The 17,083-nt window shown below is 38.9% G+C and overlaps 1 protein-coding gene across 2 annotated transcripts in view; it reads left to right on the plus strand.

Moving 5' to 3' along the window:
• The window catches only part of JAKMIP2 (janus kinase and microtubule interacting protein 2), a 129,072-nt gene extending 116,226 nt beyond the window's left edge, over positions 1–12,846 (plus strand). For both annotated transcript variants that reach the window (XM_084883163.1, XM_084883164.1), the window contains 5 exons: positions 602–679; positions 2,776–2,979; positions 4,426–4,491; positions 8,006–8,076; positions 12,671–12,846. In XM_084883163.1, the coding sequence (XP_084739289.1) occupies positions 602–679; positions 2,776–2,979; positions 4,426–4,491; positions 8,006–8,056 (399 nt within the window). In that variant the 3' untranslated portion in view covers positions 8,057–8,076; positions 12,671–12,846. The remainder of the gene's footprint in view (positions 1–601; positions 680–2,775; positions 2,980–4,425; positions 4,492–8,005; positions 8,077–12,670) is intronic.
• Positions 12,847–17,083: the final 4,237 nt, after the last annotated feature.

Raw genomic sequence — 17,083 nt, forward strand, 5'->3', positions numbered from 1 at the left:
TATACACAAAGATATATTTTTAAATACTAATGGGAAAATGTGCACAATCTGAGAGGCACACAGAAGCTGAGGGCTGCAGGGAACATTAGATTTGTCTCCAGTTCCTATTGGCTCTGCCTCAGGAACAGACACCCATTAAGTAGCATTGTGGTGGTGGGTGGGATTGCCGCCACTCTGAATCCTTATCTATCTTTGTGTTTGCTAATCATACACAGATGACATCACATGAGTTTTTCATTATCCAACTCTGCTATATTACATTTCATAACATCCTTACAAAAATACACTGTCATAATACATTTGCACAGATATACTTATTAGTGAACATTTATCTTATCAGAATCTATACTCTTGGATTGACATAAAAACCCTTTAAAGCATTGTTCATTATGTCTTTTGTGCTTCTTTCCATTGATTTCCACATTGTCTGCTTGAGACGCTGAAAGTTGAACTATTTCCCTCACAGACAAAATCGATGACCTTACAAATACTGGTGATTTGTCTTGTGATGGAATTAGAGAAAACACTGATCAATATGATTATATATCACTTTCTGGTTAACTAAGCTGACTCTATTTATCAACATGGCCCTTTTTTATAGGAACAATTCTGCAAAATCAAAGGCTATCTGGAGGAAGAATTAGACTACAGAAAACAAGCTCTGGACCAAGCATACATGGTAGGTACAGCAAGCCGCCAAGAGACCCAGAGTGTTTACATCAAATACTATGGAGGGGAACATCCAATTTAATTTGTCGTGCCACATACTTGAATAGACCACAGTGTGCAATGGTTTATTTATTCAATGGTTTCCAGTTCTTACTTTAGAAAACGTGTATCTAGCTCTTTTTGTTTTAATATTCTTATGATACTTAGTAAATATTTTAATTTACTTTAAAATTTTTAATTACATTTATATTGTTATATAATATTTTAATGAAAGACAGACTGCATGGCAGTGTAGATTAAAGAGAAAATGAATTAAATCCAATGGGGAACCTCATTTAGTGATAGAGTAATAAAGTCTTTAATGTTTGTTTTTAATTCACTTATTTCCCACAACAACTCTAAGAGGTATAGGTGGTATTATTCCTCTATTACATATGAGGACATGAAGGCTTAGAGAGTGAAAAGAATCTGCCCAAACCGGTAAGTAGGTAGTGTTTAGATCTGACTGCAGATATTGTGGCCATCACTACCATAACCCAGCCACCATGAGCAAAGCTGTATCAGTAAATCGGCTGGACCTTCTCTCCCACAGACCATGCTGAGTGAGGAGCACACTTGACCCACTCTGCCGTACAAAAGTCATAACAAGCAATTCCTAATATTGGACTAGAGCTTGCATTTCTCCTGTCCATAGGCAAACCCCCCATCATTAATTCACAACAATGACTCAAGAGAAAAAGGACAGACTTAGGAGAGGAACATTTCAGGGAGTTGCTTGTAGAGGTTTCTCTAATGCTTTCCTGGAAGCAGCCTGCGTCACTTTTGGGGAAAGAGGGAAGCACTTAGTTTCTGCTCATAACAAAGATGAATCGGTATTCCCCCTGCAAGATGAAGAGGAGGTTCTGGGCATTACTTGATGGGGAAAGGGGAGACTGAGTTGGTCACTAGAGAATAAAGAAGGAGACAATTCTTCCCCTCCCTTCCCCCCCTTCATCCTTGTACATAAAAAGTTATCCTTGTACATAAAAAGTTAAGCTGTGTTTACTCATTCAGACAACAGTATTTAACTTTAAAAAGATGAGGTCTGTATCATCTATGACAAGAGTTAGGAAAACATCCCTCACCAGGGCATGTCTGTTCACCTCTGTCGAAGTCATAGGGAACAAGACTGTAGATTTTGGCAACTGTGTCTGAAACATGTTTCTAAAAATAAAAAAATAAAAAATAAAAAAGTAAAACTAAACTGGGATGTAAGGAAGAGTACACTCTTCATCTAAAATAAGAGAAGATTTGCCCAGATAGTGTGGCTCAGTAGTTAAGTGTCGATCTGTGAACCCAGAGGGCAGGGTTCGATTCCTAGTCAGGGTACATGTCCGGATTGCAGGCCTGATTCCCCCAGATCAGATCGTGCAGGAAGCAGCCAATCAATGATTCTCTTTCATTAGTGATGTTTCTACCTCTCTCCCTCTCCCTTCCTCTCTGAAATCAATAAAAATATATTTTTAAAAAACAGACCAATTTCAGAGATGAAGGCCATTTTTAGATCATATTTCCTGATTTTTATTTTAAGAAGAAATATGAGGATTATAAAGCCATCTTCAGGTAAAGAGGTCTGTCATGTGAAAGAATTGTGGCATTTTGTGCATTAAATTTACCTCTAATTTTAAGTATTTTATTCCAACTTTAACCACTTTTCAATGCTTATTTCTAAAAGTATGGCCACTATAATAAATGTCTTTAAATATTTGAAGGGCTGTCAAATGGGAGAGAAAACAAACTTATTTTTAGCTACATTTCAGAACAGAAGAATGTATAGTTATTATAACAAAGTAAGAATTTAAAAAAAATAAAAGTTGTCCAAGAAAAATAACAAATCTATCATCATTTAAGAAGTTAACATATTGGATGAATGATTCCTATGGACTCTTATAAAGGGGATTATCCTATGGGTAGTTAGTCTAGATAAACTATGAAATGCATTTTATTGCTATGATCCTATAAGACTAACAACACATTTCTTCCCATACACATACGTATGTGTACACTCACACACCACATAGAAAATGCTCAATTCCAAAGTTAGACTTTTCTCGTTTTATTTGCCAGAGAATCCAGGAACTAGAAGCTACTTTGTACAATGCTCTGCAGCAAGAAACTGTTATCAAGTTTGGTGAACTGCTGAGTGAGAAGCAGCAAGAGGAGCTGAGGACTGCGGTAGAGAAGCTACGGCGGCAGATGCTGAGGAAGAGCCGAGAGTATGACTGTCAGATCCTTCAGGAGAGAATGGAGCTCCTGCAACAAGCCCACCAGGTGAGGATGAGTGACTTCCGCGTGGGGTTGGTACTAAGCAAATGGGACTCGGTACCAAGTACACAGTGCTGAGTATGGGTGTGGAGAAGCCCAGGAGTGAGATGCTATTTTCAGAGTAAAGTAAATCACTTTTGTTTTCTACGTACATTTAGATAAGGGAGGGCTGTTTTGCAATGATTCTATCTCAAAAAAATTGGCATTGTAGAAGCACTGAAACAAGAGCGCTTAAATGGTTTAACAAGATGACACAGAGAGTAAGCAACAGTACCAGAATTGCAGCCCAGGTCCTCCGGACTCCAAGGCCACTGTGTGTAACCACTTTCCTAACTGACTTATGCAGCTTGAGTTGTGTGTGATTTGTGATTCATCTATACCAGCGAGGTTCAAAATAGACACCCAATATTCACTTATAGCCCAAATTCTTCATCCAACTCTTAGTTTGTGTCTTAGCTTAGAAGGTGAGGAAAAGGTCAAAGGCAGATCCCATAAGAATTCCAGAATTGGAAGTGCCAGACTCTATAGTATTTGGCACTCAGTAGCTGTAACTCTATAGTATCTGGCACTCAGCTGGTACAAAAATCCAAATGGGCTATACAAGAAGAAGGAATCATGTGGTCATCAGAGATCAAGGTGAGTGGAAAAGGAGCAGGGGTTATTTGATAACATTAGTAAGAACAGTGTGTGGGCAACTTGACACTTAGCACACCTCAGATGTAGCTGGGAGCTTTGTGGCTAACAGATTTCCCAAAATAACAGAACACTGAAGCCATTTGTCTAGTTGACAGACAGATTCAAAATTATTCCTGGAACTTTGTCATCTTTAGGATTAGTTGTGCTATTTTTCTTAAGTTTGCTTTTTCCATGATTTGTCAGTTCCTTCCTTGAAATGTTTATGGAAGTGTAATCTCTACTGGTCAATAGAGTTTTGTGAGGAAATTTCACCCTGAAACAAAGTTAAAATAAGGTTGAAAAGAAAGGTTGGCAAAAACCAATGGGCTTGTTTGCATTTGTGTTAGTTTTAGTCAGTTTTTACTGTAGTCACAACCAACCAAAAATCTTACTCCAAATGGTTTACAAAGACGATTGTTTCTTGTCCACCAGTTCCAATTCACACTGTCTCGGTTAGGATGCAGCATTCCACAAGTCACATCCCACCCTCCAATACCAATCCCATGGCCAAGCCCAAGGAAAATGGGGTGGGGACTACATCTTTCATGAGGAAAGGGTCTGCAGGGATAAACCCATTAGAGAGGGTTAGCAAATAATTCCCACCACCAGTGCAGGTGGTTTTGAAAATGCAGCAATGGGTAGGGGAAAAATGTATATGTGATATTTCCAGCTGCTAATACTATTGCTAATGTGTTTATAGAAAGTTTTAGATTGGTGAACAATCTTTTTCTTCAACTGAATGCCCACTAATGCTTTTCCTTTTTCTTCTGCCTGCAGAGAATCCGTGACTTAGAAGATAAAACAGACATCCAGAAAAGACAGATAAAGGACTTAGAGGAAAAGGTAGGTGTTAAGGTCAACATCTATTTTAATTTTACTTTGTAATCTGAAATGAATACCAGTTTCACTCACTGTGTGTGTTCTTTCTTTCGTCTCGGTTACTGTGTACTTGGCTTAGGCAGGTGTGTAGACGTGGGCCTCACCTTGAGTCAGGCCCCGGGATCCCAGTGTAGGTGCTGCCCTCGGTACTTTGCCTTTTTTGTTGGCTCCCGTTCTTTTCTGTACGTGTTGTCTTTCCTCAGTTTCCCCTTCTTCATCTTTATTTCCTTTTCAAACTTTTCTTTTGAGTTTTATTATTCTGCTTTCTTTCAAAAATATTTTAGCACCTTTAAAAAAAAAATCCCATTATTATTCATAAAAGCCCTTCATTCCTGATTCTGCAGTTTCACTTCAAAAATAAATTCAGAAATGTAGATTGGTATATGATAATCATGCCCTCCTGTCACTTCCTCATGCCATTTCCCCCAGTGTTCCGGAAAAATCACTGCTTCTTCCAAGCGAACCAGCACTATTGGGGGGTTAAAGCACAGTCATTCTTAAAGAGGACCTTTGCAGATGTGTGTGTGATGGGAGAAGGGGCACTCACGCAGAGATGCTAAACAAGCTCTGCCGTGAATTAAACAGTTTGGCGCAACAAAAATTTACCCAGCTGGTGAGGCCAGGAGCGCCTGCTGAGGAACACAGCAAAGATCGAGAGAGGTTTTCCCAGAATTCCAATCTGATGGGCTGGAAGTCACTGCCTGATCCCTAAGTTGCAAAATAATATAATGCTTTGCTATATCTCCCATAGTCACCCAAGAAGAAAATAGCAAACCATGTGGCATTTCTGAGACAGTGGTTAGAATTTGGTTCAACCCAGGTTACTTCTGTAGTTGTCCACATATGTGGGTTCAGATGGAGTGGGTGAGGAGCCATTAGCCAGACCATCAGCCACCTGAGTTCTTATGTAGGCCGGTCGTTATGTCCTTATTTGATGTTGGATTAGACCCCCTGTGTCTAAGCCATGTCTAGAGAATAGGGATGATAACACTTGCATTCACCTCCTCTCCATGAGGAACAAAGTAGGTCACTATGTGAACATGTGAAAACACTAAAAAAGTCAAATTTTAAAATATACATTTTTTAATTACCAAAAATATACTTCTGCAAAATTTTGAATTTGAATTTTCTTCATTTCAGAAGTGTTCTCCATGATTGAATGAGGTGAAGTTAAATAAGGACTTAGTCTAATTTCCCAAGTTTTTGGCAAGAAGATCCACAAAAGGCAGGATTTCCCTACAGCTTCCCTGGTTGTCAAAGGACACGCGATGTCTTCCAATGGCCACATTTTTGAATGTCGAGTTCTTGGCTCTAGTAATTCTCTGCTAAACCTTAAACAGCTCTGGGGCTGGCTCAAGGACGAAGTCACAGCTAAGTTCGTTCTGCCCCAGAAACTTCAGTTCAGATCCTATTCAACTGAGGATAAAAAACACCAGATTTTTTTTTAATCTACTAATGTCACCCTGGTGGCCATTCTCTTAATAAACCCCATAGAAATGTTGGGAGGAGGGAGATTAAGATTATGTTTAGGTCAGAATTTCATATCAGCTTTTCATTTTATGGATCTTCCTAAACATTATGGATGATAATGAGAACATATACTTAACAGAAAATATGGATTCTTTAGTTATCAAAGCAATGTATTCCACATATAGGAGTAAATTAAGTCATTTCAAAAACAATCCAGTTTGTTTCTGATTAGACGTTGAGTGAGAGATGCGCATGTTCTATTTTTCTATTCACTTGACCTCAGTTCTACTCATCTACAAGCCTAGTAAAAATGCTGAAGGTTACTTATGTCAGAGCTAGTCTCGTCTTTTCCTTGGAATACTCAAACACCTTCTCAAGGTACATGAAATATCCTTTCTTTGTTCCTAATTCCCATGCACACCGTTAATATAAATCAGGTGATAACAGCAAACAGCAAAATTGCCCCAAATGTGCAGCTTCTCACTGTATTCAAAGCACTTTCACTTCCATCATCTCATTTGATTCTCATAATTATTCTGGGATTCTTGCACAGCAAAAATAATGATCCCCTTAATCAAATAATAACTCAGAATTGAACAACTTTCCCAAGATTGTATAATCACTCCATGGCTAATCAGGACCAGAGGTCTGCCCACCACACTGCATAGACTAAGAATCTCATTACAGGCTGAGTGGTTGGGCATCTCCTCATTCATGCCCAAGAAGCAGTGCCGATATTTGACCTTCTCCTGGGAACAGTGGAAGCCTCCCATTCTACTCCTCCTCCATCCTCTCCTGCTACAGGTGCCACCATAGCCCTCTCCATCTTCAAGGAATGAAATAAAAAGGACCGTTTCTGACTAATAGAATAGTCAGTGATACATGGCTCTTAGCACCATGTTTGCAACTTGTTCGTGCAATTTTGCCATAGTGAAGCAAGAGCCTTCTAACCAGTGACATTAAAGGAAATGTGCAAATAACATGTCCATCATATGAGAATGTTGCACATGCCATACAGGAAGCTGTGTGTAACAGAATGCTCCTGGAGACTGAGGACAAGACGAAGACTTCCTGCCTCTGTAAGAGGAAATGGCTTAAGAAATCAGTATTGGAAAAAAACTGACCTCAGTGTGACCTTTTATAATTAGTATAGAGTTCGTTATATACTAGTGCTACACAAGATCTGTTGGTCCATCATGTATCTGTTTCTCTAGTGAAGATTCTTGGTGAAGATAAACAAATCAGCTTTCATTTAACTTCTGTAGGTCAGGTAAAGTGAGATCTATTTCAGAAGCATAAAGGCTTGAATAGCACCGTATATTTATTATTCAAAGTGCCCACCGATGTACAGGCAGATGGCCACACAAACCCATTGGTACAGGACAGACCCAGCTTATACCTGTTACCCTGGTGTAATTACTGATAGTATCCCATTTCCTCCTCTGGGGTATCCCACTGTGGCTAATTTGACATATATTTACCCTACATATTACTATTCTTCCAGATGAGTCTTAGTCCTAAAACCTAACACACTAACCAATCAATGACAGCATTGAGTGACTAAGTGTATGCTCTGATCATATTTTGTGTTTTTGAAATAATCTTCCATGCATTAAAAATTAGACAATAACATATAATAGAGTAAGACATGAAAGGTCCATGCTCTAAACTTCACTATGCCATGAAATTATATGAAATCAATCTATGATGAAATGATCTGTGCTTTTTTTTTTTCTGTACTTATACAATTAAGTGCTTACACCAATTATCTGTAAGACCCTCTCAGAATTCTAAAATGCATGAGTCGATGTTAGCTGAACACCAGTTAGTTATTCATTGTGTTGTTTTGCCAGGAGAAAAATAAAAGGTATATTTTTTTTAAACAAAAGGTATCTGCTGTTATGTGAGAAGTGATCAGACAAACAATGTAGAAAAGCTGAGGTTTGTACTACGTAAATAGCACTTCAGAAATTCAGATTTACGTAATCTTCTTCTTTTTCTTCTGCAGTTTCTGTTTCTATTCTTGTTCTTCTCTCTTGCCTTTATTCTATGGCCTTGATGTCAAGGTGCCTCTTAAAGGTAAGATTCTATTTAATTCTCAAAATGTGATTCTGATGGGTATATACATGTAGTTATTGTTATTAGGCCCATGTTTAAAAGAATACACATGGTTTGATTAGCTTATATGCTACAAAATGAAAAACGGATATAATCCAGTTGGGTATTTATTGGAGAAGTATAATGAGAATGAAGATTTTTTTCTTCTAATTAACAGTTTTGCTTTGGGAAGTCACAATGTCTGTGGATCTCAGTGTTCTCGTCGTAATCATTACACAGAGAGTTGCTTCCATAGCTTCAAAATGAAGAAATATATTTTCAGTATATTTTCTATTTTTAAAATTCTGATATCTGTGAATCCTAACAAGCTAATAAATGATTGATATTTTTAAACCCTTTCTCCCCATCTGTCTTCATCAAAACTCAGGAAAGCAAGGAAGTAAAATTGGATCTTGGCTTTTCAAATAAGATTATTGTCAATGTCAATTTAGAAGGAAAAAAATAGAATAGACTTATTGTTTCTAAGTCAAGTCCATGTCTAAGTAATCTTAGGTAGTGATTCCCAATGCCATTTAAAATAAAGATCCCATGGTCTTCCTGTGACTTAACTCACTGAAGCAGATTTCTGGGTAGTTACATAGTGGGAGAGATAGAGAGTAAGGATTGATCTATACTTTTAACAAACACATTAGGTGATTCCGATATCCACCCAGGTATGGAGACCACAAATATCAATACCACCATTTAAAAATGAGAAAAGGCTAGCTCTATTCTCAATACATTAATCACAGTCTGTGACAGCTTTGGTTATCCTATTAAGTTATGTTAGTCAAGGATCATTCCTGGAGCTCATGTTATTTAACCTTTTCTGTAAGTGGAAGAGAGACTCTTTCTTTTTCCATGGGTATCAATCAACTCGGTGACCTGCAGGTGGAACACACAAGCAGAAGGGTTTCAGCATGCACCAGGAAGGAGTTAGGCAGATATGCCCATAAAGTTATGTCTTCCTGTAACAAGCTCTCTGGCTTGATTGCGTCCAAAATGCTTTCTTTACAGAAAGACAAATATCCTTCATCTGACATGAAGGCTGATAACCTTGCAGCACATAAAGAAGAGGGCTGAGTCACTCAAATTGAATGAGAATATCTTAAGTGAAATGAATGAGATTCTTTAAGAAAAGATCAAAACATTCAGTGTCAAAACAAAACAAAACAAAAAGCAAGCAGCCCTCCCCCAAAGAACAATAAATAAACAGGCAAATAAAGTTTATGAGATACAAGTACTACATGGGAGGTTAGGAAAGAAAAGTCCAACTTCATAAATAAATACTAGGTAGGAAAAGAGTAGGTTTGCACACAGACATCGATCATGGCTAACACTTATGTGGCAGGTACTGTGTTAAGCAACAGATACACAAATCCCCACAAACCCCCATATAAACCAGGTGATAGTAACAAAATTGCCCCAAATGTGCATAATCTCATGATATTCAAGGCACTTCTACTTCTGTCATCTCATATGATTCTCATAATTAGTTGCTTTAGTTGTTATTTTTTTTTTACCAGTTCGAGGAACTGTAGCTTGTAACTTTCCCAAGTCCACACAGCTACTAGTACAATTCTCAGGCCTAAGGTTTGTACCTAGACAGCCTCATTCTAGAGACCACTTTTAACCACCATATTACGGCCTCACAAATGAAAGAGGGCATTTCTCTCACATTCTGAGCATCATTCATGTCCATGTGTATCAGCAAGCAGAGGCATCCACCCCGATTTGTGTGGGACTCCCTACTAACTGGGTTTTGAAATGACAAGGCCCTCTATACCTTGTAATCCCTTGAGAGCAGTACAAGATGTGAGTTGCTTTTCCTCCTGAGTAGACCTTAATTGACACTTAGTAATTATCTGTTGAATAAAAAACACTACTAATTACAATATCGCAAATTAATGTAGCAGTGTATCTGGGTGGTATAAAGCATGCACGGGAGAACAGCTGAGGAGTGTACAGTCTTGAAGTTACTCAATTTATAGATATTTAACATTTTGGGAGACTGCTTTTAAGTCTATTTGTTTTATTATTATTATTTTAAATCCTCACCTGAGGATATGTCTATCGATTTGAGAGAGAGAGAGAGAGAGAGAGAGAGAGAGAGAGAGAGAGAGAGAGAGAGAGAGAGAGAGAGAGAGAGAGAGAGAGAGAGGAGAGAGAAATCAATTGGTTGCCTCCTGTACATGCCTGACTGAGAGATCAAACCCCAAAGGACACTCCAACCAACTGAGCCACCCAGCCTGGTCAAATCCATTTTTTTTTAACCAACATAGTTTTACCCAAATGGATTTTCATGACAGACATGAAGACAGAAATTATACATGTGCGATAACAGATTTTAGGATTTATCTCTCAAAGTGTATAAGTTGAAAGATTTCAGGTGAAAGACTTTTATACTTACATACATATTTTAAATATACAAACACACATACACACACGCACACACCGTACAGTATCTTTTCTATACATTGAGGTCAGTTTTCTTATTTACCCGAGAATATGGGAATATTATAGCTGTAACCGATTATTTAGAACTCTCATCACAGCGGGATGTAAATATGAACATAATCTATTTTTTCTCAAAACATAGCTTAAACTCGGCTTCTGTTTTATTTCCCTCTTTCGTTGTTTCATTAAATCTGAGGTTGGTTCCCAAAATTTTTAGTCCCTTTCAGTTCTTAGAATTCTAGCTCAGATTAAAAATTCTGTCTCTGCCTCTGCTTAATCTCACTTCTTCCCAATACCCAGAAGTGGGGAAGGGGGAGGGAGCAGAGTATGGCTCTAAGGGAGCTCTTCCCCTTCCCTCCTCAAGGCTCAGCTCCTCCGGAGGGCAGGGAAGAGGAAGCAGAGCAGAGGGACATGCCTCTCCATTCCAGTGGTAGTCAGTGCCACTCCTCTGGATATTATTGACCAGGTCTCAATGCCCCTTTGAAGGAAGGTGATGAAAGACTGATCATGACGGGGACATAGGTCTGAGTTCCTCAGAAGCTGTGCGGAACATGCTCACTGCACTGTTTCCTGCCTGATGGAGGCCCTAGCTCACCCCCTGCTACTCTGGATGCCACCATGGTGGTTCCAGTCACAGCTTCTTGCTGGGGAGGAAGCTATTGCTCCCGTCTCTGCCCATCATCCCCCTCCAGTTCTCTGCACAGATAGACAAAGGAAGATGAGCATTGCTCTGTACTTGAACGGTAGAACGTGAGTCCCCTTTGTACAAGTGCCGGCCTATCGCTCACTGTGCCTTTTGGTACTCCCTCCCTGCCACAGTGTGCTCTCACCTCAACCACTGTACCTCCTAACTACCCTTTCTCCTCTGGGGCTCTATCCCTCCTTTATCCCAGCTGAATCTGGTCTTTTGGAGCAGACCAAGTGGCTCTGCAAATATGAATTCCAAATACTTCTGGCTCTCACATATGGTGGGAGTTTCTTTGAACCCAGAAGTGCCCTGGGAGTACTAAGTGCCTCCTGTTCCACCACTTCAGATCTTGGTCACCATTCCTGGGCGCCAGCAAAATCCTGCTACAGAATTAGTATCTTCATTATATAGATCGGGATGCTAAGGCTTAGAGAAGTTAAATAACTTGGCCTTGGACAGCCATACAGTGAGAACATGGGAATCCCATTTTCTCCGTCCATGTCATTCAGACACTGAAAGTCATGACCTTATACAGCATCAAACAGCACATCCTCTGCACCATTTCCAGCTTTTCTTGAAGAAAAGCACTATGTCCTAAACTTCTACCAAAGTGAAACCCAGGCACATGGATTTAAAGAGGAACAAGTCCTGACTGGCATAGCCCAGGGAAGTACCTTTTCAGGGACATATTGTGGATCAACCAGGATCCCTGTGTGACGAACTTCATAGGGAATCCTCAGGTCAGGGCCTTAGAGTGGAGGCTGCCACTGGACACAGTTTTTGGGGAGGAAGTGTGATGTCAAAAGAAATCCCTGAAAGGCACAGACAGACCTGCTTTTTAATGAAAAGTTTTCATTAATTTTAGAGAGGGAGGGAGAGAGATAGAGAAATAGAAACATCAATGATGAGAGAGAGTCATTGATTGGTTGCCTTCTCCAGCCCCCTATTGGGGATCTAGCCCACAACCTGGGCAAGTGCCCTGACCGGGTTTCAATCTGGTGATCTCTGAGTTCAGAAGTTGATACTCAACCACTGAGCCACATTGTCTAGACCAGAACTACTTTTAAAATAATATTAATATTTGGGGCATGATGATTCAATTGAGTTTCTTCAGGCCTCACCTTGGAAGGCCCAGAGGAAAAGGTAATAATGATACCTCATGTTTCAGGCCACTTACTGTGAGGCAAGACCTGTTCATTGCTTTAGATGCATTATGTTGCAACAACCTTTGACATAGTCTATTTTCTCATTTAAAATTAATGTAATTAAGCTTAGATACCTTCTTTACGTAACTTGCACAAGATCAACAACTCAAAGAGGTGGTAAAGAATAATTTTTTTTTCTTAAAAGCATTTTATGTTGTTGTTTTTTTTCTTCTGTTTCAGCTATTGACAGAAATGGTGATTAAAGAATATTTCCTCTGTCTTACAGAGTAACCGAAAACACGGATAATTCCCCAGAAAGACAAATGCTTCTAAACCTTCAAAGATGGCAGAAATGTTTACAGCAGTGAGAGAGAGATCAAAAGCTAAGAACTACCCTGTAGCCAGGACTACACCTGTGTATTTTAAAGCCATTATTCAAGGTTTCTTACTTGACAGTTCCTACATGACCCTGGTGAAAATCTACAATATATGCTGCATTTAATGAAACGTGTATATGTCAAGCCAGAAGAAAAGAACTATAAACATATATTGTGAAGACACAAAAAACAAATCAGCAATGGAAACAGATTCAGCAGATCACACAAAGATGTGTCTTGGGCATGGAACCAAAGTTACAAAGAACCATTCTACCCCTGCTATGCAGGGGGGGTCATTTTAATGTAACACCACACCCCATGGAAACACTAGTCCTGAAATAAAACATCATTTAAAAAAATCAAAACAAACAATAAAAACTAGGGTGGGTGGGAATGAAGCACGAGGAGTACCTATGAGGAGCTATTTACAATAAAATGTTTCATTTGAAAAGTCTGGTTTCTTACTACAGGGATTTGTTTTCTGTTTTTCTTATTGTTTAAAACTCAGGAACAGAGACCTCTGCCATGTGAGTGGGAAGGAAAGCGCTCTCTCTGGTTGGTTTTTCTGCCAAAGGTGGAGTGCACCCCACAGCGGAGAGTTGAGTTGTGGCACACGGTGACCCCAACTGCCCTGGCGGCCACGGCGGAGGACCCCGGCGAATGGGACATCAGACACAGAAGCAGATTTGATGCTCCCTTGACCTCCTCTCACATCCGTCTTGCTCCAGGAACAAGAGACTGATCTCATTCATATTGAAAATGAAGAAGTCGATGCTCTAAGTCACCAGCTCCCTGACTTAGTTCTATCGATCATACCAATATCTATAGGGACCATGGGCCAGAGAGCATCTCTGAATCTTCCCGTTTCCAAAATACTGGTTTTCAAATGGCTGCTTAGAATTGCCTGCAAATAAATGTCTTATGATTTTAGTAAAACCACCATAGAGACAATGTGTAAACTTCTAACAACTTTTGAGTTTGCCACAGGGATGTGAATATAAAACTAAACTATGATTTTTTTTTAATGTTCTGATATGCCTCAAGGACTCGGATCTCTTGTCATTTAAATGGATAACATTGTTTGTTTTTTCCAGATTGCTGACAGCAAGATAGCTCTAACTTTTTTACATAGAAGTAACATTATGTTGCTGATAAGGTTTGTTTTCTACCAGAGACAATGAAAAGACTGGTTTTTTTTCCTAAATTGAGTAATACCCGAGTCTTGGATTCAGGCATGAGAGTGAATAAATGTTCCTGAAAAGATAATTTTACACCTCATTTACTGTAGATAACAAAACAGCCTCAATTTTTCAAATCATCAAGGTGTTATTTACAGGGCTAGAATTCCCATAAGAGAATGTGTATAGGGAGCCAGAAACTCTTTCTATGAAATACTTCCCAAGTCCTCCCACATGTGGGGTCAGTATCTTATTCTTCAGTTTGAGCACTGGTGTTTTCAAAGCCAGCAAGTCACTGAAGAGTGTACAAGAAGAGATGCAATGCTGGGGTCCGCTTTTTGTTTTTATACTGACGGCTGACACAGGTATCGTTGGCCCAGTCACTTAACCTCTCTGTGCCTCAGTTTCCTCATCTGCAAAATGAGGTTGAAAAGCTTTTTCCATGAAGTTTCCTTTTTGCAATTCTGGAACAAGAGGTGCTTCAAGTAGCACAAAGTGCTTTGTAATTATTCTGACTGCTAATACTATTTGACTTTCATGTATTGTTGAGAAAGAGAGTACCCTGTGTAACTACATAGTGCTTGGGTTGGGTTGGGTCTACCTCTACGTACTGCAGCACTGAAGCCTTCCCATCAAACCATCTGGGGCATTACTAGCAATAAGGACAGAGAGATCAGAGCCAGGGTCTGTAATAATCCACAGGAAACAGAGCATCGCATGCTGTTATGGAGCAAGAGAGAAGTGTGTGCCATTCCAGTAATGAGGATCTCTTAGCTCTCCCCATTGCTGAGGCAGGGCAGAATACAAAACTTGCTTCCTCATAGGGGGCCAGCCATAAGAAGGCTTGGAGTGAACTGATAGCATCACATAATTAATCGGATCACCCATCCCATTTAGGGGGAAGGTCCGGTGATGTGTCCTACTGGGGATATATACAATAACTGTCCTACTGAGTTATTTGTTCAGTTGGGCAGGTTCAGGATTAAATATGAATAGTACATTTGTTGTGCAGTGTGAAAGAGGGGTGCCCTCCAGCCTGTGACCAAACCTTTCAAACCTCAGAACATATGGGAGGGGATAAATTACCCTCCGGTATCTTCAACTTTGCTCTTTCACTGTCTTCATTGCCATGCCAGCATCCATCTGGGTAAATGCATACTCCATCTCCTCCAGCAAATCTACTTTCCTTCCCTTCATCTTGCTTTCCCCACCAAGAAATTTGTAGTTTAAATTTTACTTTCGAATAATGGCTATGGTTTAAATGATTAGAAACATTTGTAAAAATAATGTGGTTTAGTCATATATGCTATCTGCTATAAATCATTGCATCGCACACACACACAAATCATATAAAAGCAATGACATCTAAGCAGTTTTAGATGTGTTTAGGGAATATGTTGCTTCAGATCCAGGAAATTAGCAAATTTCTCTATATTGTAGGCTAAAAGGTGATATTTTTGCCTAGTCTTACTCATGATCCTCAAAATTATTATTGGATAAGGTCTAATGTTTTTATAGGTACACCTCTCTGTTATCCATTTCCACAATTACAAAAAACATTAGCAAAATTGTAACTGTCTGAGATAGTCACTCATGGAGTCATGGACCATATCTAAAGGAATGCTGCCCTTTTAAATGATGTTCAGAAAAAAAAAAGAGTGTCTTATTAATAGAGGAGAGGCTTACTGTAGCCCTTTTTCTTATAAAGAACAGACAGTCCCCACTCAGATTTTTAATTTCTGCATCTTAACTATCCCACCACATTTAGCCAATGGATTAGCCATCAGAACAGCATTCTTCAAGGTCCATTTCCTTAATTTTTTAAAAAATATTCATCTCTTGGAAGATAAAGATAACGGACAATATTAAAAACTAGCTTGAGATAAAATAAAAGCCCTAATTTAGCATAATCATTTAAGACAGGAAAGTTTTTATGGTAAAGAGGGGGGAAATGGAAGTCTATATTTGGCTATAATACTGAAAACATCTATTACTAAATTGACCAATTTTTTTTTTAATGCCACCTGATTTTTATTTTTGGAAACACTAGAATTTGTTAAAAATAGTATAAGATCCCCTTTACCCTATGCCATATAAGTGAAATTATTGCCAATTGTGAGATTTTAGGGAAAGAAGAATACATTTCTCTTGATTTTTCTTCCACTCATAAATAATTTCACACAGGTGACGGGGTCTTCAGGAGAATAAAGGTGACACAGAGGGCTCATAGGTCACTGCTAAAGCAGAAAGGGGACATTCATTCTCCACTAGGAATAGAGGAAATCAAGGTTTGTCAAGTAATTTTTGCTACAGTATTTCATTTCAACTTACTTTGTTTTCAATTTAAAATACATTTCTGGCAAACTTGTTCCTTTTTGCCTACTATTATCAACTTTTTTTTTTTTTTGTAAAACCACTGTGTAATTTATATACGTTCAATGTCTTTAATGTAATTCATAAGATTATTGTTTGAAAAACGAAGCAAGTCTTTTAAACCTGCCTGGGTCTGGGTCTTTATGAGAAATGCAAAAACACTATCCATCAGTGTTGTTTGGTGTTCAAATAATTGGATCGTGTGTGTTATGTTACATGAAAACAGTTGGAAAGCATAGACAGTTTATTTTTTTAATATTTAATTGCATTTTTTCAACCTGTCAAAGAGTGGCACAGAAAAAAAAATATATAGCTGCCTACTATATCAAATAATGTACCATTTGAGAGATCAGTAATCAAAGCAAGTCCTAGATGACTGTGTGTGTAATGAGTTAATGCTTCCAGAATGGGCCACCCCTTTCTAAAGGAAAAAAGTAGGTCACGTGGTCTTGAGGGATGAAAGCTTCCATTTTGTTCAACTGCCTTGTCTTTTCCATGTAACATACTGTCTTGAGAATGAATTCCAGGTGTACTGGAAAGAGAATTTAGACATAATAGAAGGTTGGTGTTGATCCTCTATGGTTCCATTTGAGGACTGGGCAGGGCCAAGATTCATTTTCCTTTGCTGCCTTTAGTTTGGCAGTTCAGTATTGTTGAGCCCAATGTTCAATCAAAATGACTGAAGATATAGTTCAGGGTGCAGTAATAGGGATGATCACGTGCTACACGCATCACTAAACTCTAAAGGACAAGTGGTTGATGGTGCAAGGT

Source organism: Pipistrellus hanaki (genome assembly GCF_964339955.1).
Source record: "Pipistrellus hanaki genome assembly, chromosome: 5".
NCBI classification, from domain to species: Eukaryota; Metazoa; Chordata; class Mammalia; order Chiroptera; family Vespertilionidae; genus Pipistrellus; species Pipistrellus hanaki.